Source organism: Telopea speciosissima, chromosome 1, assembly GCF_018873765.1.
Source record: "Telopea speciosissima isolate NSW1024214 ecotype Mountain lineage chromosome 1, Tspe_v1, whole genome shotgun sequence".
In the NCBI taxonomy this organism is placed as follows: Eukaryota; Viridiplantae; Streptophyta; class Magnoliopsida; order Proteales; family Proteaceae; genus Telopea; species Telopea speciosissima.
Window position 1 is genome coordinate 9,744,461 of NC_057916.1, and position 25,824 is coordinate 9,770,284.

At 39.6% G+C, this 25,824-nt stretch overlaps 1 protein-coding gene across 2 annotated transcripts; it reads left to right on the forward strand.

The window, feature by feature from the left end:
* Nucleotides 1-30: 30 nt before the first annotated feature.
* Nucleotides 31-24,220, forward strand: LOC122646914 (protein CHROMATIN REMODELING 24). Of its 2 annotated transcripts, XM_043840549.1 has the most exons (21): nt 31-370; nt 482-1,308; nt 1,940-2,070; nt 2,183-2,237; nt 2,517-2,636; nt 4,168-4,275; nt 4,372-4,427; nt 4,507-4,597; nt 5,230-5,367; nt 5,454-5,531; nt 7,223-7,432; nt 7,518-7,589; nt 8,142-8,222; nt 8,411-8,529; nt 15,701-15,812; nt 15,971-16,039; nt 16,161-16,255; nt 16,564-16,695; nt 22,066-22,131; nt 22,235-22,367; nt 24,053-24,220. In XM_043840549.1, the coding sequence occupies exons 1-21, from the start codon at nt 142-144 to the stop codon at nt 24,212-24,214; spliced, it is 3,084 nt and encodes a 1,027-aa protein (XP_043696484.1). In that variant the 5' UTR covers nt 31-141; the 3' UTR covers nt 24,215-24,220. The 2 variants fall into 2 exon arrangements, with proteins under 2 accessions (XP_043696484.1, XP_043696485.1); XM_043840550.1 differs by lacking the exons at nt 22,066-22,131; nt 22,235-22,367; nt 24,053-24,220 and having other exon boundaries at nt 16,161-16,260; nt 16,564-16,696.
* The last annotated feature ends 1,604 nt before the right edge of the window (nt 24,221-25,824 follow it).

Consider the following 25,824-nt stretch of genomic DNA (forward strand, 5'->3'; position numbering starts at 1 on the left):
TCGAATTTCAAACCTCACACTTAAAGCGGGATATTTTCTTATCTTAAGAACGAAGAAACCTTAACTCTTCATATCTTCATCTGTAATCTGTATCGATCGAGCCAGACGGCACGGACCAAAGGAGTGACTCGCTCCCCTCCCATGGCAGAGAAGGAAGAACCCATGAGTCTCAACCAGAGACACGCTCGTCTTCTCAAAGACTTGTCTTCTCAGAATCAATCAGCCAAACCGGATAAACCCCCGAAGGTCAGAATCGAAGGTCGACGCCGCCTCTGCAAGCTCTCCTCCTGCGACGACGCCGGTGCCGACGAGCCTTTCAAACCTAACTTCGCGCAAATCACCGATTTCGATTCTCCTCCTGTAAAGACTCACGCCGGTGCTCAGACCGTAGCCACTGCCGGAAAGCCTTCCGATCCTACCTTTTCTGTAATCACCGACTTCGATTCTTCATCTATAAAGAGTAACGTCACCGACACTACCGCCGTTGCCGGAAAGCCTTCCGAGCCTAGCTTCTCTGGAATCACTACCGATTTCGATTCTCCACCTGCGAAAGCCAATAAAAGCGTCGCCGAGGTAGGTAACGAGATTATGGACATTCTTAACGATTTGAGCTCGAGACTCAATTACTTGTCGATTGAGAAGAAACGAATCCCTAAAGCCGGTGAGAACACACCTCTTTTGTGTGTAAATGAAGTGCCGAAGCACAATGAGGAGATTGCCGATGTGCCAGAGTATGAGAGTGCTTCTTCTTCCTCTTTCTCATTCAAATCTGGCAAGTCCGATATCTCGTCGGGCTCTGCTAAGGAGTCTAGTGTTGGTGATAATGTTGGAACGGCTGTAGAGAAACATGGGGTCGTTGTGGATGAGGAGAGTGAATCAGAGAATGATTCCGAGGGCGACAATTTCTATGTTAGCGTAAGGGATACGGTTGAGGGAGGATTGGAAAATGATAACAGTAGGGTTGATAAAAAGACTGTATCTACGGCGTATGATAGTGATGGTGGCTGCGTTGTCCTAAGCAGTGGCGAATCAGGTAAACGAGTAAAGCCTCAAACTCGTGGTGTTGAGGAGGAAGTTAGTGATGATGTCTCTGTTGATGTATCGGAAAGTGATTGTAGTAACTCTGTTTCTGAGGATGAATTTACTCTCGCTTCGAGTGATGCAAAGTTGATATACAGGTTACCTGGAAAAATTGCAAGTATGTTATATACACACCAGCGCGATGGCTTGAAATGGTTGTGGTCTCTTCACTGTCGTGGTACAGGAGGGATTTTAGGGGATGACATGGGTTTGGGGAAGACAATGCAGGTAAAATGTGGATACTTTTCTTCTCGGGGGTCAATTTTACTGTAAAATTTTTAGTTGGTTTGGCCTTTTAAGTGCAACTACATACTATTAGATACGTGCTGAAAGTAATTCCAAGTTTTAAATTTCTATATGAGTGCTTCACAAAATGAAGACAGGAAAAAATTGCATTAAACTGAGACAGCTTGATACAAGTCCATATAGTTTGTTAAGTTTTTATTCACAGCTGTGCACATGCACAGTCGCACACATAACCGTGAGATGGAGACAAACTTGGGGTCTAAATGACCAGAACCCTCTCCCATCCCCATCCCCCCATTTGAAGAATCGTGGATGGGTTTAACATAACCGTTAAACCCACTTTCTTTTATTGACATAAAGTTCTATAAGATCTTTTAAAGACTTATGGTTGTTTTTAATGTGTTTCAATAAACGAGTGCATATCCTCTTTGGCATGCTGTTTTTTTGTTAATGATATTTTTTATTGTAATAGGATATTGTCATCAGAACACCAAGGCCAATTTTATTACTCATATGAAGATAATTCTAAGTTGTTTCTATTTTGCTGGAATTTTATATTATGTTGAATTAATAAATTTTCCTCTTCCGTATTCTAAGTCAGAATTTTTTTCAGATGTGCAGCTTCCTAGCTGGACTTTTTCACTCATGCTTGATTAAGAGGGCACTGGTTGTAGCCCCCAAAACGCTTCTGTCTCACTGGATCAAGGAGCTATCACTTGTGGGCCTTGGCGACAAAACAAAAGAGTGAGGCTCTAACTTGTTTTATTCCTTCAATGGCACATTTGTTTTTGAAGTTTACTGGATTTCAATTATCATGTGTAGTCAGGCATTAATGGTTTCTCATCATTGCTGGCAGCTATTTTGGAACTAGTGTAAAAGCGCGCCAGTATGAACTTCAGTACATACTCCAGGTTTTATAACCGTCTTCTTTGCAGTTTTCTCTTTCAAAATCGGAGGAGTAATCATTGTACAGTTGTTAATTTACATCATATTTTGTTAGTATCTCAATGACTTCCTGTGGAAGTAGGAGAATTGACTGTGGAAATCACACTATTGCTACTTATGCTCTGTCTATGATGTCTGGGACATGCTTCTTCTATGGATTTAGTTTGTATCAGAGGCAGATTAGATACTTCTCGCTCTTTTTGATTTTTTAACCTTTCTTTTTTTTTTCTTGTTCTATCTTATAGGACAAGGGTGTTCTTCTTACAACTTATGATATTGTACGGAACAATTTTAAAGCTTTAAGAGGGGATTGCTGCTCCGATGATGAGGACACCATGACTTGGGACTACATTATACTTGATGAGGTAGAATTTTAATATATAGCTGATTTATGTTGTCTCATTGTATCTTACTTTCTGGTATGTTTCTACAGTCATTTTATTGGTTCTGTGTGAAATACAATCTGGCGTCATGGCATAGTTGACAGGATGACAAGGTGACCTAAGGTGTTGAGGGGCGCCTAGGTGCCTTATCATTTTATTGGTTCTGTGTGAAATACAATCTGGCGTCATGGCATAGTTGTCAGGACGACAAGGTGACGTAAGGCATTTGAGGGGCGCCTAGGTGCCTTAGACGCTTTAATATAGCAATGGTAATTTTATATAATTATGCTTATATCCAACATAGAAGCCATATCAATGTGATATGATATAATTATGCTAGTAATGACCTAATACAAGAAAACCAACCTATAATAAATAAAGCATAGCATATAATATAAGCATATTCATTAACAAGCAAATCAATTAACATAAATCAAGGTCAACTCGTGAAGTATCAAAAAACTAATATAATACAAGGTGTGCTGTGCATAAGGCCACTCCTAGGCTTCCAAAGCGGTTACTTTTCTTGCATCAAACAACGTGTTTTTGTTGCCTTGGATCCAAGAAGGTGCCTGGACACCAAGGCAACTATGCCTCGTGGCATCCCTTAGACCAATTTTCCCCAGAGGATTTTGCAATACTCACTTTACTGTACCCTAATAAACCTTCCTTTGAAGTTTCTAGAAACTTTGAGATTATTTGCTTTGGTTTTTTGAAACCCAAGAACTCAACATTACTACCGAACAAATTAGAACCTTGAGGGGCAATGCAACCCTAAGACAAGTAGGGAACTCGTCGTTGGTTATATACCATTTTTTTCTTCACCTAATGTCAACTTCTCATTGTCTTGGTGGGTTGACATGGGTGCCATCATGTGTCAATCCTACAGAAAATCTTTACACATCTTGACTTCCTTAATCATACAGCCATGGTCTCTCTCTCTCTCTCTGAACACAATCTGTTTGTAAACTGTTTTTTCCTCGTGCCAAAACTCAGGAGAAAAAGTTACATTGCTCACTATCTATTTTAATTCATTGACTTTTTTGGAGGTAGAAGGGGTTCAAAAAACCATTTTAAGGGTTGAAAGACTGCCACTGGATTGAATTTCTGGATTTATGGACTCATTCCTGTACTATTTTTTATTTTGCTAGTGATTGATAAAATATTTAAATCTACTAACCTGCTAGTACTACTTTTGAAAGCTTTTTCTTAGTAAATTGCAATTCAAGAATTGCTTTACATGGATCTGTTTGTAAAACTTTGCAACATTGTATTTTTCCTGGTATTGGGTTAATATGTCTTACTTCTAATTATCTTTGAGTAATCTGGTTAGTGAGTTTTTCACTTGCTTGGATCATTAGCTGAATAACATAAGAACAACTTGGTAGATCCTACAAAGTGTTTCCAAATTTTAACTGTGTTTATGCAAGTCTTTGCTTTTCTCATTAGTAAGTTGACATTTCGTTGGTACTTCTGTCATGTTTAATGCTTCTCTTCATATTTCATACTATAGGGGCATTTGATAAAGAATCCGGGAACACAAAGGGCCAAAAGTTTGCTTGAAATACCTAGTGCCCACCGGATCATTATCAGTGGGACACCACTTCAAAACAATCTGAAGGTAACATCATTCAATTGTTTTTTCTTACTAAAGCTCTGCAATTTCTTTCTATATACTTCGTAATGTAAATTTACTCTTGTCATTGCCTTAAAATAGGAATTGTGGGCATTGTTCAGCTTCTGTTGTCCAGAACTTTTGGGGGACAAGATAGAGTAATTACCATTCTCATGCTACAACAGTCTGTTTTCAAGTTAATTTTTATCGTTACACTGAGTGTTGAGATTTTTTCAGGTTTAAGTACAGATACGAGGCTCCCATTCTTCGTGGAAATGATAAGAATGCCTTTGACAGGGAAAAGCGCATCAGTTCTGCAGTTGCACAGGTGTTAAATTTCTACCAGTTGCTTAAAAAATTGAAGCATCCACTGAGATTGAAACAACACAAGTACTAGACTTCTTAACATGAATGAGCTCATTACTGAAGTTGGAGAGTTTTGTTCACATATATTTTTAATGATGGTGCTGTAATCATGATACCAAGGTCTTATTGAGGTTCACCATTCAAATTTTGTTCCTTTGGTTGATATTGACTTTCTTTCCTCCCTGTTTGGCTGGAGTATTTGCATACCATGAAAATTTCATTTAGGATAAAGTTTTTTCCCCCTAGTCCAGCAGGTCTAGAGAGTTTCTCTAAACTGGTGCAAATGTATGCCATGTGCAGATTGGATAAGTTGAAATTTTGTGGATAGGTGGTCGTGAAAGTCCCTGCTCACATGTCAAGTTTAAGCCAAAACAAAGTTAGCCAAATGGAAAAATAAGGTTTTGAATAGCTAATAAAAAAATGAGCGACCGAAATAACAAGGAAACATGTCAATACATAGGAGGGTATATGGTTGAATCTGACTTTGAAATTTGAGGCTAATCTAGACCATTTTCTATGTCTCCATAGGAGATACTCTCTAGTCTTGCCAGGAGCTAAAACTTTCTAAAAAGTATTTGTTTTTTGCTTTCCCAGGAGCTGAGACAACGCATTGAACCATTTTTTTTGCGACGCTTGAAGAGTGAGGTGTTTCTTGCAAATAACACAGAAAAAAGTGCTAAGCTTTCTAAAAAGAATGAGCTAATTGTCTGGCTGAGATTGACACAGTGCCAGGTATGGTCTGTTTTGCTTTTGTTTAACTTATACACTTTGGATTTGTTGGCAATTGGTTAATATGATCTATCTTCTTGGGTTTCTAGCGACAATTGTACGAAGCCTTTTTGAACAGTGAACTGGTTCTTTCAGCATTTGATGGATCACCATTGGCTGCATTGACGGTACTTATTTTATTGGATTCTTGCTTCCTCTTTTGTCATCTATTTGATTTTCCTGTTTTGAATTTTTATTGTTGGTGCCATTGTTTTTTGGCTTTACATCTTCACATATGCTAGTTATCGTGTCATCCTTTTGCTGTCCATTATTGTTGCGGATGTTTTTCATGTTTTGCTTGATCTAAAATCTACCTGTTTGGCACATTGTTTGTGTAACCGGTTGCTTCTTCGTAGTACTGTATTTGTGGTGGATGTAATGTTGTAGTGATGATTCAGCCTCAAGCTGAATAGTTTTAGAATTGTTGTTGTTGTTTTTTTTTTCTTTTTTGCACTCGTTTTTAAAAATCATAAAATAAATTAAGAATAATTATATGAGAAATGGTTTTTTTGTAAATTCCTAGCATTTTAATGTTTCTCGGAAGGTGTGGTCACCATGGTAGTTGTAACTCATTGAGTAAGAAATAGGAATTCTAACTTATTTGTAGAACTGATATCATGGCTAGGAAGAACCATTAAACTTGTAATCAGCTACGACCTTGAAATCATGGAACTATCCTCTTGGAATGAGTTTTTTAACCTTTGAGTTCATTAGATGGCTTGAAAAGTGTTGTAAATCGATAATGAGGAATAACTACTTGCATGTGAATTCCATATTGCTCTGTAAAGCTTTCTCTACTTGAAGCCATGGTTCGAGATTTAGATTTCGAAATATTTCAAATTTTGGTCGAAATTTGACTGAAATTTGGTACATTTCAGGGGTCAAATGTCTATATTTTGGTTCAAACTTTAGGGAAACCCTAATTAGGCATCTTTAAACATAGAAGGACTTTTAAAAGAATCAAAGTCCATCACAACCAAGGATCGAGATCGGTTTCAGACATGGTTTCGGTCAGGCCTGAAACCGAGACATGCTAGATCTTGTTTCAAGGTTTCGACCTTGGGCCTCCCTAGGTTGAAACCCAGGGCCAGTCCTGAAATTGAGACAACTCAGAGATTTCGGTTAATTTCGATCGAGATTTAGTTCCATGATCACAACAGCCCTATAGGTGGAAAAATTGAGAAATTTTGCCAAATGATGCTTCAAACCTACCCAAATGTTGAAATGGATGCTCCACAGTTGACCACCAAGTCTTGATTTAGTATCAAAATGCAGGGATTCGCCAAAAAATTGAGGTTTTTAGTAGTTCTGGAGTTTTCAGGCGAAAGTGGGGAATTCTCAAATTTTTTCCGAAATGAGTCGAAATTACCGAAATTACCAAAATTTTGGTTAATACCGAAATTTCAGTCGAAATATGGTATACCTGTATAGTTGACCCCTATTTCTTTTCAAGGCTTTGCGAAAGTTAAATTTTGAACCATGCTTGAAGCAGCACTTTCTAACATTTTTTCTCAGGTTGTTTACTTTGATTGCTACTGTCCTTTTCTCTGTTGTGTCAGTAATCGATTTAAAGGATTTTATTGTTCATGCTTCTGAAGAAGTGGAAATGCCTTCCCAGTCAGTGTAGTTTGTTTATAAACTAGCATGTTGATTGAATTGTATCTTTGTTTGTACAGATTGGTGCTCTTCCCTTATGTTCTCTTTTATTAATTTTCTGTACTTAGAAAGTCGAAGATGTTATACCAAATATCTTATAATCTACATGGTTTCTTCCTGAACATGCCCATATTGAACCATATTTGTGATTATTCTGAAACAGATCTTGAAAAAAATCTGTGATCATCCATTTATGTTGACAAAAAGAGCTGCTGAAGATATTCTGGAAGGGATGGACTCAATGCTAAACCAGGAAGAGCTCGGGGTTGTAGAAAGAATTGCATTGCATTTAACGAATGTCACTGATGGTGCAGATTCTAGAAAGATGAACAACAATGTCTCATGCAAGATATCTTTTATAGAATCCTTACTGGTTAGGGCTGCAAGAATTTATTAAGTTGATCCTCCGTATTATTGGGTTGATCATTTCACTTTGATAGTTGTGGTGATTTGTTTAGGATAACCTGATTGCTGAGGGGCATTGTGTACTGATCTTTTCTCAAACCCGCAAGATGCTAAATTTAATTCAGGTTAATTCTCAACATCTGTTTGATTTTTGTTTTTGTTTTTGAATGGTACAAGAGAAGTTCAGTCTTCGAACACTCATAACTATCTTTCTTTAACAAATAGTGTTTGCAATCTCTTAGTGTGTAAGATATTAATGCATCATGAAGCTATTATTTAAACAGATTTTTCACTTGATTCCGGTACATTGAAGATGTTTGAAAATGCATTTTTTTCTCTCTCAACCCTTCTTTTTCCCACTAGCTATTGAGCTTGATGACTGGCCCTTAAAGTGAGATTTGAGGAGAGCCCTTTGAGACATCTACCAAGACACGCTTACACACTCTCTTAGATCAATCCAGGTTCTGAAGGTTTTTAATTTTGAATATATTTTAACAATGGTAGTGCAGTGGTTTTAGTGAAGCAACATTATGGAAAGAATTCTCTGCTAACTTTTCAAGTTATATTGTAGCATTTTAACCATTCTTGTGCATTTTAGATAGTGTAAGACTTTATAGCTGTCATACATTATGCTTTGGCATGAAATTGATTTCTTTGAGGTCTTCTTTTCTGATCAGGAATCAATAATATCAAAGGGTTATGATTTCTTACGCATTGATGGGACCACAAAAGCTACTGACAGAGAGAAGATTGTGAATGTTAGTTATCATTTGCTTAACTTAATACCAACTATTTTTCGTTCATATGTTTTGTTATATCAACTTTTCCTTTTGGCTTTAGATGGATGAGAATGGTGGAATTGGATTCATGTAGGCGAATCCAGTTAGTTAGTTTTACTCTTAGCTGAGTTGAGGTTTTGTTCTCTAATTTGACCATTCATACCCAGGATTTCCAAGAAGGTAAAGGGGCTCCAATTTTTCTCTTGACATCTCAAGTTGGTGGCCTTGGTCTTACTCTTACAAAAGCAGATCGTGTAATTGTAGTTGATCCAGCATGGAATCCAAGGTAATATCTTCCCCTAATAGGTTGCTCTGGTAACCTGAGTGATTAGAGTCTTCTGTTGTTTCACAGGGTCTTTTTCCTGTCCATTTGGTAAATTTTACTTGAAACGACCAAGGTATTTTTGTTCCCTTTTGTCATCTTATAGACTAAGAGCAACCATAGACAACTAAAATGTTAAAAAATCAAACCAAGAACTGCAAATAATTTTTCCCTTGAACAGAAAAAATTGAAGCACAAACAACATTTTTATGTACTCAGGACTAAGTAACAAATTTCAATGTTGTTCCTGGCATGAATTTAGATTTAGCATGTGCCATTTATTATCTATTCCTTATCTAATCACTATTCCTATAACCCTTTTTTGTAATATGTCTATTTTAGCTTGGTTAAAATCCATTTTATAGTTGAAACATATAAATTTGTGTCTGCTAAATTTTCTTGAAGTCCTTAAGATGCCATCATACCTTGAAAGTAAATATGCAAGCCATACAACTCTGGGTGAATAGGGTTTTGCAGGGTCTTGTGTATATTCATGTTTGACCAAAACTCATGCTGAAATCAAGATTTAAAATCTTTAGCTTTTTAATTATGTTTGGATCTTCCTAAAGAATATGTTTCTTTTATCTTTTCTATCTGCTTTTGTTTGTTTCTTTCTCTTTCTATATTTTACGGATGAACTTGTTCTGAGAAGTAAGTGCAGAAAGTAGAATGCAACAGCTTAGACTGGTAACAGTCAAACAAACCAAGTCAGAAAAATATTAACAATGACCACTCCCTAGAACACTTGACAGAATGCAGTTGTTGGCTCATAAGGATAATCAAGTGATCTTCATTAGCTAAACCATCCATAATTTGTTGTTGGAGTCATCTACCTAACAAGATGTTTAATGTGGAAGCTGGTGGTATACTTTCAGCCAAACAATATCAGGGGCCAACTTGGGTTCCCTCTGTAATTTCTGAACATGAAATTGTATTGCAAGTCTCAACCCAGACATGGTTATCCAATTGCCTACTTCAATTGAGCCAGCGTACAAAGGGTGATTTCAACTTTTCCCCATATGCTATGTAACTTAAGCACATCACTTGTATGATATTTTAATGTAAAAATATCAATCTGTACTGTTATATAAAGAAGCAGTTTCTTCCTTTTGTCCAATTATAGTTTTTAGCATAGTCCGAAATCTCGGGTCTCAGGGCCATCTCGGCCTTTGAAAAAACCGAGTTGGGCTGAGATCTCGCCGAGATCTCGGCGAGTTTGTGCACTTTTTTTTTTTTTTTTTTTTCCCTGACTCGGAAGCCCATCTCGGTGGGTTTTAGACCTCTGTTGGGTCTGACAATCAGTAGACAGCTTATTTTAGGCCATTTAAACAAAATGGCATTATTAGATTTTGCAAAAACAAAGTCCAAATATGACTTTTACATCGGACCCTTAGTTGGTAGGCAGCGACGTATTAAAATAGCATAGTATAGACATTAATGACATAATTTAGGTACATAGAACTCAAACAAAACATTTAATTAATAGGAAAACAAGTTAATAAGCATTACAAACCATAAAAAACCTTCACAAACTTGAGCAATCCTCCAAAATTGAGCTGCAATCTTCACTTTGCCACCAAATTCAGCTTCCAAATGTTTCAATCCAACCAAAAAATGAAGAAGGGAAGAGAAGATTGAGAGAAGAAGAGAGTTAGAGAGAAGAGAGCCAAATAATAGAAAGCAAGGTTCTGTCGAACCTTGCTGTTTACAGCATGTATATGCCTAACATTTTAAGTTAAATGGGTAAAGTGAGTGAAGTGACCCATATCCAGCAACTGAGACCCGAAACTCGACCCGAGATCTCGTCGAGATATGGTACTTTTCTGTTTCCCTTGCTATCTCGACTCGGCTTTTGAAAAAACCGAGAATCTTGGCTAGATCTCAGACTATGGTTTTTAGAATTGCTCTCCTATTTTATTTTAGTTTACATTATAATATCCTAACCACCAATTAAAAAGGTACAATTAGTCGAGGACTTGAGTTAGGATGTAAAGCATGAACTTGCAAGCAAAGCTATCGATGATAGGCAACCTAACGCGGAAAGGGTTCGTGTGGGTTTCATAGTGACAGCTAGGGTCTTATTTATCTTGACATGGATCTGTGCTTGCATGAACGACACATGAGTGAGCACATGCATGTTGCCGATTGTATACTGACAAATATATGTTGTCTTAGCTCAATTGGCATGCGGTTGTGGGTTAATTAGGGAACTTCCTACTAATAGCTTGCCTAGGGTGATACATATTACCTAGACAGACACCTTTGTGTGGTGGCATGGTTGCGTAGGTCAAAACTATGCATTGCCTTGATAAATTGCACTTTTCCAGGTTTTTTTTTTTTTGGGGTGAATAAAAATTTCATTACCAAAAGAGAGAAGAAAGGAGAAATACAAAGGGCCCCACAACTGGAGGGCCACACCAGCCAGCCTAAGCATTTGCCGAAGCAACCAAGGAAATATTGGAGCGACCCCAGGACTGAACAATGGTCCTGTTCCTAGGGGAGTCTATACAAGAAGAGGGGGGAAGAAGAGATAACTTTGCTTTAATTTCAAAGGAGATGGAGTCCCAAATCTTCTGGTAAGTCCGAGAGTTGGAAGTCCATTTTCTCAAATTTCGCTCCATCCAGATATGGTTGAGGGTAGCACAAAAGGCCAACTTCCTGACCGCGTCACAAGTGGTGGATCCAGCAAAAGTCATATCAATCCAAATCCATTCTCTGGAGAAGGGAAGGATGTGTCTTCGGGTAGGCCAACATTTGAGAAGGACTCCCTTCCAAATTGCAGTAGCAGTTGGGCATTCAAAGAAGAGGTGGTTCAGGTCTTCATCATTGTTCCAGCAGAGGCAGCAGGCACGAGAGACTAAGATCTGGCGGCTGCAAAGAAAAGCTTGAGTAGGGAGACAGTTGTTGAAGGCTCTCCAGGCTATGAAGCAGTGCCTAGGAATGTGATGCTTGAACCAAAGAAGTCTATGCCAAGAAACCAAAGGGCCTTTCAGACGAATAAGATCCCAGGCAGCCTTTGAAGAGAAGGAGCAAGAGCTGTTAGAGGACCAAGTAACATAATCTCCTCTTGAAACAGCCCTTCGAGTAACCGAGTGAAGCTCATTCCAGAAAGGGGTGAGGATGGGGCCAGATGTTGGAGGAGCCCAACCATTGTGATGTAGAATATCGGCCACCAAAGAAAATCTATGAAGGCCTGAGGAGTAAATGGATCTTGGAGTAACCCGGTGAAGAAGAATTCCCATAGGATGCCAATTGTCAAGCCAGAGGTAAGTAGATTGACCATCACCAATGCTGAAGCGAATGACTTGAAGGACCAAGGGCCGACTGGCAAGGATTTTCCTCCAAACCCAAGAAGCATTAGGAAGAGCGGGAGCAGTCCAAATGGAATTGTGGCGGAGGGGCTCCAAGTAGATCCAATCCACCCAAATGCTCTTTTTTTTTAGGCTATCTTCCATAGAAGCTTGATGATGCCAGCTGAGTTCACTTCTTTAATACGCCGAATACCCAACCCCCCTTCCTTCTTGGGAAGGCACACAGCAGCCCAGCTCAAGGGATGAAGGAACCTTGTGGCGTCAGAGCCCTTCCAAAGGAAAGAAGCCATAAGAGCTTCCATAGCCTTGATAGTAGACTGGGGGAGACCATAGACACCCGACCAGTAGATATAAGAGGCTTCCAAAACAGATCTGATGAGGACCAACCTGCCAGCATAAGAAAGAAGCTTGCTTTTCCAGAGCTGAAGTCTCTTCTGGATCATATCCAACAAAGGAGTACAATGGTGAGCAGAGAGCCTAGCAGGGATCAAAGGAATTCCCAAGTATTTGACAGGCAGCTGACCCTTAAGGAACCCAGAGATTGCAAGGAAGCCAGCTTTGTCAATTTCAGAAACTCCAACAAAGAAGATGAGAGTCTTGGAGGGGTTGATGCGAAGCCCTGATAACTCTTTGAATTGATGGAGGCAAAGCAAGATAGACTCTAAGGAGGCAATCGATGCCTTAGAGAAAATCATCAAGTCATCAGCAAATGCCAAGTGAGTGAGCTTTAGGCCTTTACACTTTGGCAAAGGAATGATGAGCTGCTGGTCAGTGCAAGTCTGAATTTGCCTGGAAAGGATTTCCATGGCAATAGTAAACAAGTAAGGGGAGAGAGGGCAGCCTTGTCGAATCCCCACAGAAGCTCCAAAGTACCCTGCCGGACTGCCATTGACCAAAACTGAGAACTTTGGGGAAGAGATGCAAGAGCTGATCCAGTGAACAAAGGGCAAAGGAAACCCCATTTGAGTCATCACTTGAGCAATGTAATCCCATCTAAGAGAATCAAAAGCTTTGTGGATGTCAATCTTCAGGAGCAACGACGGAGAGTGATTCTTTCTATCAAAGCCTCTGACAATATCATTACACAGAAGGATGTTATCAGAGATGTTCCTACCAGGGATGAAGGCTGTTTGGTTGGCACTCACCAATAGGTCCACCACACTCTTGAGTCTTCTAGCAAGAATTTTTGCAATAAATTTGTAGAGAAGATTGCAAAGGGCAATGGGCCTAAAGTCATTCATGGCAATAGCACCTTCCTTTTTGGGTATGAGACAGAGGAAGGTGTGATTGATCCCATTAACTTGGTTGGGATTCAGGAAGAAGCTCTCAATGGCAGCAATAAGGTCGGCTTTGATGATGTCCCAAGCAGCTAGAAAGAACCCCATACTAAAGCCATCCTGGCCAGGAGCTCCATTAACCTTGAGGGAGTGGATAGCTTTCACAATTTCTTCTTCTTTGGGGATAGCACTTAAGGATTCCAAAAATTCTGGAGCAATGAACTTGTTGAGCAAATGGTTAGGTATAGGGATCTGATCCTGTTGAGGCCCAGAGAAAATATCTTTGAAGTGCTGCACTGCTAGATCCTTAATACCCTTGACAGTGTTAACAAGAGAGCCATCCTGTCTAAAGAGCTGGATAATAGAGTTAGCATTAACTCTGGCTTTGACAGACCGGTGGAAATAAGCTGAGTTAGAGTCACCCAAATCCAGCCACTTGATTCTAGATTTTTGCTTGAGAAAGCTTTCTTCCCTCGCTAGCAAGGTGGAGAGTTGGATAGAGACCTCTTTTTCTTCAACAGCAAGGGATTCATTGAGCAAATCAGACTGCAGCCTAGATTGAATGGAAGCAAGTCTGTCCTTACACTCTTTAACTTGAACAGTAATGTTGCCAAAGATGTTTAGGTTCCAGTCCTTTAGGGCAGCCTTGACATTCTTGAGCCTCTTGGAGAAGGCTATAAGAGGGGTAGAGAAGGCATGGACAGGCTTTTGCCAAGCTTCAAGGACAACCGGGAGAAAGGTTGGATGAGAAGACCACATGTCAAAATATTTGAAGGGTTTGGGGCCAAAGGGCACTTTTCCAGGTTTAATTTCATGTTAATAGGAAATTTGGATGGTTAAACCAAAAAACTAGAACGCAACCTTTTTCCAGTTCCGTATTTGCTATGGTTTTTAAAAGCATGTGATAAACAATAATTGCTGACTAAGATGCACATTGCAAACTAGTTTTCTGGTTTGAGTTGAAGATCAACCTAAAGACTTCAGAATTAGATGACCATATCCCACTGGAGATCAGGTGAAGTCAATCCTTATTCCTTAGTTTTCTACAAACATGTGATGCGGTCACAGTTTCCCAGTTTGCTAGGCAATCCTTTTTCAAATTATCATGCTTTGAAGGGAATATCATTTAAACATATCCAACACATTAATAATTGTAGATTGGTAGATCAGTAGATGGAGCCTTAAATATAATTGTTAACAAAACAGCTTTGAGATTAATGCTTAAGTGAATCGATATGATTCCCTAAGCCCTTTGTTTTTTATATTAATATGACAGAAAATACATGGACATAGATGCCCTTACATAGCCGACATAATATAAACCAGGGAAAAGAGAGAAAAAAACATAAGAAGGAAAGGTCCAGAATAACCCTACGGTATTCTGGCCTATATATTTAACAATAATTCAAGCTGTTCAATGTATGTTTGGAGAATTTTCAAAGCGTAGAGCCCTAAAACGTGAAATACCTAGTCCTGTTTCTAAGAGAGGAATAGTATATGAGGGGGCAACACTAAAGGCACAATGGGAGGTGGGCTAAGGTGAGGAATTCATCGTCGATCTGAAGCCATATTGGCCTTTACTAGATTTATTTTTTTGGCAATTGGCACCAATCCTTGTCTCTTTAGTCTTTGTTTTTGGGTGAATAAAAAATTCATTACCAAGGAGAAAGAGAAATACAGCAGCCCTCAATTAGGAGGGAGGGGAGAAGAAAAGAGGAAAATACAAAAAAGGCAAAGACTCAGAGAGAGGAGTCAGAAGCCCGAAGAGAGATAGAAGTAAGCCCTAGGATACAACAATGAGCCTGTTCCTTGGGGTATCAATACAAGTGGAGGGGGGAGACGAGCTAAGTTTAGCTTTAATCTCAAAGAAAATTGAATCCCAAATCTGCTGAAGAGAGCGGGATTTGGTTGTCCATTTCCTGAGGCTGCGTTCCATCCAAATATGATTGATGACAGCACAAAAAGCCAGTTTTCCGACCGTGTCACAAAGGGAGTGGCCACCAAAAGTCATATCAACCCAAACCCTTTCTCTGTCAAAAGGAAGAATCCTACGGTTTCTTGGCCAGCATTTTGTGAGGATGCCTTTCCATATAGAGGAAGAGAAAAGACAAGAAAAGAAAAGATGATTTGAGTCCTCGACCGCATTCCAACAAAGATCACAGCTTGGGGAGACCGCAATATGCCGTTGCCGAAGGAAGGACTGTGTTGGAAGACAATCTAAAAAAACTTTCCATGTCTTATTATGTGCTTTTTGGTAAAATGCCCTGAATCTCCTTGTCCACTGATTACTACTTTCAAGGATGCTGCATAATGACAGAAATTGCAATTGCCTGGCAATTTTATGTTGGTTTCTCCAGCATACGCCATTAGTGGTTTGCTGGTTTACTTGGCCCCTTGAGCTGAACATACGTGCAAATATTATATTTGTAGTATTTTTTTTCCTTTTTGGTTTATACTTTGTTCATTGATTCTGTAATTTTGAAGTTCTCAGGTGCTTGTGTTGCTTTTTGGGAACAAGAGTTAATGATTTATTGTCTGTCTTTGTAGCACTGACAACCAAAGTGTTGACCGTGCATACCGAATTGGGCAAAAGAAGGATGTTCTAGTTTACCGATTAATGACATGTGGAACCATTGAAGAGAAGATATATAGAATGCAGGTTGAGTTTCCTCTGTATAGTTTTCTGATTATATGGTCCAAACAAGTTTTTTTTCTACTTCTCTTTTATCTTGCATGTGCATGCATATGGAGGCATAGAGAATACCACATTATAACTCAGTTGTCAATATAATTGCATGGGTTGGACATATTTTCCAGGTTTTCAAGGGAGGCTTGTTTCGAACTGCAACTGAGTGTAAAGAACAGACACGGTATTTCAGCCGTCAGGTATGTGTGAAAATATATGCTTCCACTTGTGAAATTTTAACCTCTCAAGTTTTATTTTTATCTTTCATTGAAATCTACTGTTGCTTTTGGGATGTAACTCAAACTTCTTGAATGCTTCTAGGATCTTCGGGAGCTTTTCAGTCTCCCAAAGCAGGGATTTGATGTTTCACTCACTCGGCATCACTTGAATGAAGAGCATGACGTCAAGCAAAAAATGTAATGTCCATATGCACAAAACTGTATTTACATGGCTGCAATTTGCATACTCTTTTGTATGTTGAACTGTGTTCTGTAAATGGTGCATGTTTATAGAGATCTGTAGTGGTTGTTGTATGTGCTACTGATGCTGTAAATTTCAATACAGCATCTGTTTTTTCTCCATTACATTTGTTTCCTGCTAAAGTTTCTCTGGGCTTCTGCTTTGGTTGACTAATTGCATTTATAAATTAAGATCACCATTGCTGCAGTAATTTCCAATTTTTACATTTTATATTATCTAAATTCATATCTTCTTTTTCCAATAGGGATGACTACTTGAAGAACCACATAAAGTTTTTGGAGCTTCAAGGCATTGCAGGAGTCAGTGACCACAGTTTGCTCTACTCCAAGACCGCAGCACCTGTACAACTTGTACCGGAAGATGAGGAACTATTAAGGTTAGGTATTCTTTTTTGGGTGCGTCTTTAGTCTGTTATTTACCCTTATAACCGAATATGTTTTTAGTTACTTGAGGGTCATAAAATGTAACTTCACATTTACATGTTAATTTTTTATTTTGTTCTTCTTCCTCCCGATTCCATCAGTGGTGTGAAACCCCTCTCAACTGGCCTGAGATCATTGTTGTGAAACCTAGACAATGTGAAATTAAACAGAGATAGAGGAAGAGGAAATTACTCTTCCTTCGAAGCTAGCCTTCAATGGCAGAAGCTTCTGCAACTTCAAGTCATGCACTGTTCCAGTGCTTAGGGCTATCTCCATCATCAATAGTGACCCATCTGGGTCAAGCAGCTAACCTCTGCCATTGCCATTGGAGACCCATCAGACCTCAGCTTCGGTCTCTGGATTAGCTCCACATCTGGCCCTTCGCTCAAGTTCGCCTACAATCCAGCACCAAGAGGCATATATCCCCTCATCGACCCTGCATGATTTACAGAGGCCATTGATGATAACTCCAAAAGTTAATCTCAAACATGAGGGATTCCAAGATGGCACCTCCACTATCCGCCCATCTTCATCACGAGTGGAAAACATCCCAAGCCCAAACGGAATTACCATTTCTACATAGCTTGGTACCAAATTAGTGAGCCGCAGTGAATAATGGAAAATCCTCGCTACTCTCGCTCAACATAGTAGCAGAAGAACAAGACATGGAATCTATAACCTCGAATTCTAAACCCTTTCCAGTAAAAAATTTAATTTAGAAAAAGGAAATGAGGATTCATCGATTGACTCCCATGCTCTATCTTCTCTCCCATTCTCTTCTTCTAACTTCATTCACGACTCTAAACGCCTCAAAGCCTATCAGCATCTAACCTTCGGTAATGTGTTAATCTCCCTAGGAATATTCTAAACTAAGGATGGTGTCCACTGGAGAGACTACAAATTAGTTAGAAAGGGAATACAAGGTTGGGAAGTCACTTCAGAATTTTTGGGTTTCATTCTTACTTTGTGTTCATTATGTCAATTACACCAAGATAGTAACGATTTCTGTTTTTGTTTGACTATGATTTCAGTTTTTATAGTATCCCTGTTTTTGTCCCTTTTCTTTGTTTCTTCTTCTCCCTACATTTTTCCGGACTGAGTGACCCAAGTAAGCAAAGAATCAATCACTAACATTGCGTACTTGTGATTGTATGTAGAGTTAGGAGGAAGATTTTTTGTTATTAATTTTCTGATTTCCCCATCTTCCCTGAATCTTTCAACTATGTTGTGCTTTAAATTTAGTCCTTAGACTTTGTCAGCTTAAACCCAGATTCCACCATGACACCTCCACTATTCTGTCCACCCTCTTCACGGGTAAGTTGTAGTTGGTGTTGGGGTTGCGGTGGGTGAGGAGCTGTAGGGGGAGGAGAAAGGGAGGGAAGGGGAGAAGGAGCTGGGAGAAGGAGCTGGAGACACGGAGAAGAAGGGGAAATAAGTCCAGTTACAATAGTCCAGTTGCAATATAATATTGTAACTGGGTAATGTAGTCCTAGAATAGGAATTAATCCCACTAGGAACCAAGTAGAACCAAGCTTAGGGTAAGCCTGCTGTTTAGGGCTGACTAGGGGCTGTTTTAGGGCAAAATTAGGGTTTAGGATGGGAATTTGGGAATGGGGTTTATAGGGTTTTAATCTGCAGGTTTAGAGGGTCATTATGGTATAAAAATAGCTGGATTTGAATAAGTTTTAATTTCCTGCAGAAATTAGGGTTAGGTTTTGGGTTTTGTAAATAAGATAAACAACTAAAATTATGGTTTAAAGTAGGATTTAGGGGCAGGGGTTAAGGTCGACTGTTAGAGGGGCTAGGGGGAAGATTCGGTTGCAATATGGAAGGTTTCTGATGGTTGAATGTGTCCCAGCAAAAAATTAGGGTTTTTAGGGTTCAATGGAGAAGAGGGATCTTAGGGTTTGGCTGGACAGAATGGGCAGCAAGTCTGGTCGAGTGGGGGAGATGGTATGGGAAGGCTGTGCTCTGATTTTGGTGTAAAACAGAGGTAGGATGATGGCTGGATAATGCCTAGATGATCTAGGGTTTTGGAAATTCAAATAGAAAAACAAGAGGAATCGAATGGGGGAGGGAAGGAAACTAAAAACAGAAATTTAAATCTCAACTTACTATATGATTCCACCGGCAGCAAGTTAAGGGATGAAGGATGAAATCACCTTCGAAGAGAGACCCTCCCAGCCGTCATGGCGTAAGGAGTCGCAGGATTCCACCCACCCTTCCACCTTGATGTACCCACAAGGATGCAAACACTCTTGAAGAGCAAGGAGCAGCAGCAGCAGTCAGCCAGCAGCAGAAAACAGTCTTTTAATTTAAATTTCAATTGTGGGGGAGCCTCCCACGATCTCTTATATTTATAATAAAGCCATAGGCCAATTCCTACTACAAATTAAATGCCTCTTGGTCTTCACCTTCTGGTTTCACGAATTACATGAACACCTTGTATATCTTCATCATCAAAATAATGTTCATCATCGTCAGGGGGAAGTGCATGAATGTGAATGCCACCTTGGTCTTCATCTTCACCTTGAACTTCTTCTTTTTCAGCCACGTTGAGAGGCTTCTTCTTATGTGGGCAGTCCCTAGCGACATGTCCCTTGTCTTGACAATAATAGCAAGTAAAGGGGTCATTTCGGCCCATAGGAGTCTTGCCCTTGTCATCCATACGTGGGGGAACAGCAGGACGAGAAGTATTGCCTATAGAGGAACCTTGTTTTGAGGTGCTAGTGTTGATGTAGGCCGGCTTGGAAGTAGAACCCGGTTGTTTACATGAAGTTAATAGCTCCTCTGCTTTCAAGGCCTTCTCAAAACAATCTCGAACATCTACAACATCAACCACTCCAATTGTCCTGTTGATCTCACTTGATAGTCCCAATTTGAACCTGGAAAGCATTTGGATGCCCTCCTCCCTAATGCCAGTGCGAGAAGAAAGAGCATTGAATTGCCTCATGTACTCAGTTACAGTCATGGTCCCTTGGCGGAGGGAGTTGAATTTATCTTGCATCTGAGACCTGAAGTGCCTTGGTAAGTATTGCTTGCTCAGGTCATATTTCATGTCTTCCCAAGTGCGAGGTGCAGTACCATTGAAGTCCATCTCTCTTTCAGCAGTTCTCCACCACTCACGTGCAGCTCCGACAAGCTTAGCACGGATTAACTTCATTTTCCCTTCTTCAGATGAGATCATACCAATCGAAATAGTCTTCTATTGCAAAGAAGCCAATCATAAAACACTTGAGGGTCGAATTACCATCGAATTCTTTTCACTCAAGCTTCACCTTCTCAGTTACTGTATGTCGTCGATTAGTACCTTGGTCTCCAGTGAAGTAGGACCTCATATACTCTTCAAAAGTGGGCTGCCGACCTCTGTCTCTGTAGCCTCGGTGGTGATCTCTGTGTTCCCGAGAAGGCTCACGGGCATATCTAGGTCCGTCCCGACGATCTCTATAGTAGTCTCTATCATCCCTGTCATCTCGGTCAGTCCTAAATCTGTCCCTGTGACCTATATGCCCATCTCTATAACCCCTGTAGTCATCTCTAGGGCTCCCATCTCTGTCAGGCAGCCTTTGTATCACAGAATGGGGTTGGTACCTGTCCTCTTCTATGGGCAAGTTGCTGTCCCTATCCGGAGGGATTCTCTGTCCTTCCAAGTGTTGCAATGTAGTCATGATTGCGTCATTTGCAGCCTTCTGATCTGCTATAAACTTGCGGAACATCTCTAACATGGCTGCCATAGGGTCGGCTGGTTGTGGCAGCACCGGGTTGCCATGCTCGTCCATGGCTTTGATACCAAAATAATGTAGTCTTAGAATAGGAATTAATCCCACTAGGAACCAAGTAAAACCAAGCTTAGGGTAAGCCTGCTGTTTAGGGCTGATTAGGGGCTGTTTTAGGGCAAAATTAGGGTTTAGGATGGGAATTTGGGAATGGGGTTTATAGGGTTTTAATCTGCAGGTTTAGAGGGTCATTATGGTATAAAAATATCTGGATTTGAATAAATTTTAATTTCCTGCAGAAATTAGGGTTAGGTTTCGGGTTTTGTAAATAAGGTAAACAACTAAAATTATGGTTTAAAGTAGGATTTAGGGGCAGGGGTTAAGGTCGACTGTTAGAGGGGCTAGGGGGAAGATTCGGTTGCAATATGGAAGGTTTCTGATGGCTGAATGTGTCCCAGCAGAAAATTAGGGTTTTTAGGGTTCAATGGAGAAGAGGGATCTTAGGGTTTGGCTGGACAGAATGGGCAGCAAGTCTGGTTGAGTGGGGGAGATGGTATGGGAAGGCTGTGCTCTGATTTTGGTGTAAAACAGAGGTAGGATGATGGCTGGATAATGCCTAGATGATCTAGGGTTTTGGAAATTCAAATAGAAAAACAAGAGGGATCGAATGGGGGAGGGAAGGAAACTAAAAACAGAAATTTAAATCTCAACTTACTGTAGGATTCCACCGGCAGCAAGTTAAGGGATGAAGGATGAAATCACCTTCGAAGAGAGACCCTCCCAGCCGTCACGGCGTAAGGAGTCGTAGGATTCCACTTACCCTTCCACCTTGATGTACCCATAAGGATGCAAACACTCTTGAAGAGCAAGGAGCAGCAGCAGCAGTCAGCCAGCAGCAGAAAACAGTCTTTTAATTCAAATTTCAATTGTGGGGGAGCCTCCCACGATCTCTTATATTTATAATAAGGCCATAGGCCAATTCCTACTACAAATTAAATGCCTCTCCTTCACAAAAACGTGGAAGGGAGAGGTTTAAGTCTAATTAATTACTTAAAACAGTATAATGACTTAACTACCCCTACTAACTTAAAAATAAAAGAATCTAACTTAGAACAATTAACTTAAGTGAAGATTCCATACTAGCCAATAGGATATAAGAACCTATTAGCCAATAGGAACATTTCACTTAAATTAGACCAATTGAACCAATTGGATGCAACCAATTTAAGCCGGTTCAATCTAAAAAACAGAAAAATAACTAAGTATGGAAAAATAGAAATCCTAGCCTACGGCTCCCTATTTAAACCCTAAGTTTAGGGTTTCTTCTTCTTCTTCTTCCTTCTTGGAGCTGCATCACTGGGTTGGTTACAAACGGCTTTACCTTTCTTTTTTTGTACCTTGAATCAAATTTAAGATCCATGAAGTATTTTTAATTTGTGTGTTATGTACTTGTGAAATGTCTTCTTCTCTGCTGCAGATTACTTTGTAGTTAGCTCATGTCTTATGTTTTCAGTTATACAGCCTTAGTTTTATGGCACTATTGTTTGTTTCTAATTTGTATGTTATCTCAGCAACTGATTTTGGAAATATCATCTTCTGAGAGTCCAGGAGAAGGCAAAGTGCTTTTGTTGGAAGCTCAATGTCATATTCTTCAGTTGAACGTAATGTTGACGGGTATGGTCATTGCTGTTCTCCAATGTTTTTGTTAAAAACCAAACAGTCTCTCTATCTTTGTATATATATAAACAATGCAGGATCTGACAACTCATTTTTACAGGGCTGCCTATGCATTCAAACCCAAAGATTTGAATGCTCATAGAAGAGATGCTGCTGCAGGTGGTATGGCTAAACCTAAAGAGGTAGATGTTAAGGAAAGAATTGATCGGCTTTCTCGAACTTTGGCAGACAAGGTATGCTGTCGTTTGATAGTTTTTTTTTGTGTGAATAAAAAATTCCATACCAAAACCCCGAAAAGGGGAAGGGAGAAGCGGGTAGGGGGGGGGGAAGGAATACATGGGAAGTATACAAAAGCTGAGCCCTACCGGGAAGGGGAGAGAAGAAACAAGAAGAGAGGAAGGCTCCATGAGACAACAATATGCCTTTTCCTTGGGGAGTCAGCTACAGATCTGTGAGGGTACAAGTGGAGCTTCCATCTCACATAAAAAAAGATGGTTTTCCGAATCAAGTCTAATGAACAGGAATTGGAGGTCCATCTACGAAGATTTTGCTCCATTCAATTATGATAAATCGTAGCACCAAACACAAGCTTGCGTTTTGATAGTTTAGTACATCAGAAACTTGAAATTTGTCTAGAGGCATAATTGATTTCATTTTACTGGCTGAAGTAGATTCTTATGGTGGGAGTTCCATTCTAGATGTCAATTGACTGGGTTAATAATTGATATCAATTTTCTTGACTTGAAAGAAGATTAGCTTAGCATAGAGCTTGGTATGCTTGCAATGTTCTTATGGATATGTATTTGCTAAAACTGAGTCAACTCTACTTGTGTTCCAACTAAATAAGTGTTTTTTTTTGTTTGTATGCTCTTCGACGATGATATAGTTCTAGTAGATAAGACAAAAGAGGGGATTAACGCTAAGTTAGAACTATGGAGATTAACGTTGGGAACAAGAGGCCTTAAGATTAGTAGAATGAAGACGGAGTATATGATGTGTAATTTTAGTCTCACTATGATTGACACTGATATGGTACGAATTGAGGAAAGAGAGATACTGCAAAATGACTATTTTAGATATCTGGGGTCTATCATAAATAATGAAGATGACATAGAGGATGACGTTTCATAGAGAATTAAAGTGGGATGGATGAAGTGGAGAGGTGCGTCCGGAGTGTTGTGTGACCGACGTATTCCTTTAAAGCTTAAAGGAAAATTTTATAGGACTATTGTGTGACCGGCCATGATGAATGGAACATAATGTTGGGCAGTTAAGAAGTGTCATATTGATAAGTTTTATGTAGTAGAGATGAAGATGTTAAGATGGATGTGTGGATAAACAAGGAAATATAAAGTACATAATGAACATATTAGATTGGGGTTACTCCAAACTATGAGAGTCGGTTAAGGTGGTATGGCCATATTTAACGGAGGCCTAGTGATGCCCCAGTAAGGAGGAATGATATGATTCTGATTGAAGGAGCTAAAAGAACTAGTGGCAGACCTAAAATGACCATGGGAAAAGTGATTAGGAAGGACATGCATAGGTTAGGGCTTGTTACAAGTATGACCTCGGACACAGCCTATTGGAGGTCAAGGATCAATGTCGCAGACCCCATTTAGCTGAGATTCTCCTGACAAGCTGGGCTATGCCTCTTTCCCTCTTACTATCTTTCATCGTTGTCATCCATTTTGCTATTTATTGCTCAGCTTTCATATGTCGTTCCCCCCTCCCCCCTCCCCCCTCCCCCCTTTTTTTTGTGTGTTAAAACTCTGTTTTCGATACTTTGTTTTATTTGGATCCATGTAGCCCCATTAAGTTGGGTTAAGGTTGAGTTTTTTGTTGTTGTTTGCTACTTTTGATGGAAGTTTAAGATTGCTTCTACTGGCAGTTTGATCTCATTGAACTTGTATTTCAGGTCACTGTCTCAAGGTTACCAGATAAGGGAGATAGCATCCGAAGGAAAATTGCTGAATTATATTTCGAGCTTGATAAGCTTGGAGCGGAAACTAAGAAAGAAAAAGAAGTCATTGATTTGGATGATATCTCTGGGGAGTTTCAGAGAGTGTTATCTGTATAAATTCGTGTGAAAAAGAGGGGGGAAGGGGATACTGAGCTTCAAAGAATCTTATCTCTGGGGAGCTTCAGAGTCTTAACTGTATAAACTCTTGGTAAAGGCGGGGGGGGGGGGGATATTGAATTGTTACTATAATGAGAAGTCATGTGATCAATCACACGATGTCCAATTTTGCGCTCAAAATTATACGGATATGGCCAACCACTGAGAGAAGTATTAGGGATAACTGACAGCTTCCTTCTTTTTAGGATAGGTTGGTTGCCAGACCAGCTGGTTTCTGTAGTCCAAGGTGTGTTTGAATGGATAAGGATGCATAGGGCAACCCTTTGGATTGGCCACATTCTAAAGTTGATGGGTCTCTTGTACAATTGAATCAATGATTATTTGTGCCATCTGTCCATCATTCCTCTGAAAGAACTCCTTGGTAATCGTGTTTGTTTCTTCATCTAAGGCACATAAAATGTCTGGTTATGATAGGAATGGCAGTTTTCAGTGTTTCTCAACTCTATTTTATCCAATTCATATTCAAAATGGGTTTGGTTTCTAATGTTTGGCTTGGTTTATGTGTTTGGCACTATGGGTATTCATAATATAGCAGTCTTACTCCTGCTTTCACAGATAGGCTGTTTACAGACTCAAGACTCAAAACCGTGATCAAGTGAGTAACCTTTGCTGTTGCACCAAGGCCCATACTCAGTCGTAGCCGTCGAAACATTAAAAGAAAATAGGAAAAGGTATGCTAGTGGTATACCATATGCTAGCACCCTATGTGTGTCTCTCTCTCTTCCATCCTAAGGTAGTCATTTCGAAGGAGGGAAGAGAGATAAGAAACATAGGGTGCTAGCATAATGTATACCGCTAGAATACGTGTCCCTCTCCCAAAAGAAATAGAGTCATTTACAGAGATGATATCCTTATGTTTTACCTAATATGCAAGTATTGACGCAGAAGACTTCATATGGATTTGGTAATTTGTGAAAATGATTTTTAGCCAAAAAGGGTGTTTCAGAAATTTTCAGATTTTAATTGTAATATGAGATTTGAAATTTGCACAAATTACAGTAAGGCTGTTCTTTACTTTGGGAGCTAGCATCGAAATTTGGAGAATTGTTATAATTTTTGTCAGGGCAAGTTTGTTCGCACCAGTGTGGGGGCCAATGAGAATGCACACAAGGGCATCATCATAGATGTCATTTTTTATTTTATGGGAGACAGAACAGTGCTTTCATGTACTCCTATGTCCGCTGGGAACAAGAGCCATGCGACCAGGTAGCATTCTTTTTTCCTTACAAATTTTTTATTTTTTTTTATCCCTCACAATATTACTTCAAGAAAGCCTTTGGGAAAGGCCCAACTCCAAACGGTGTTTCTTTGGTTACCAAATCAGAGACATCAGCCCAATGCTTGGTTAACCTTATAGGATTAAATTTTTTTTTTTTTAATTTAAAACTATTCATTCAGTTCTTAGAAAAGTTTTATTTTTTGTCTTGTTTTTCAAAGCTTTGTTATGTCACTCAGCAAAGTCCATTTCTGCCAATTAGCAAATATTTGTATCAATCTAGAGATACCCTCGCTCTAGACCTAATAGACCAAATAACTTCTATAGATTTTTA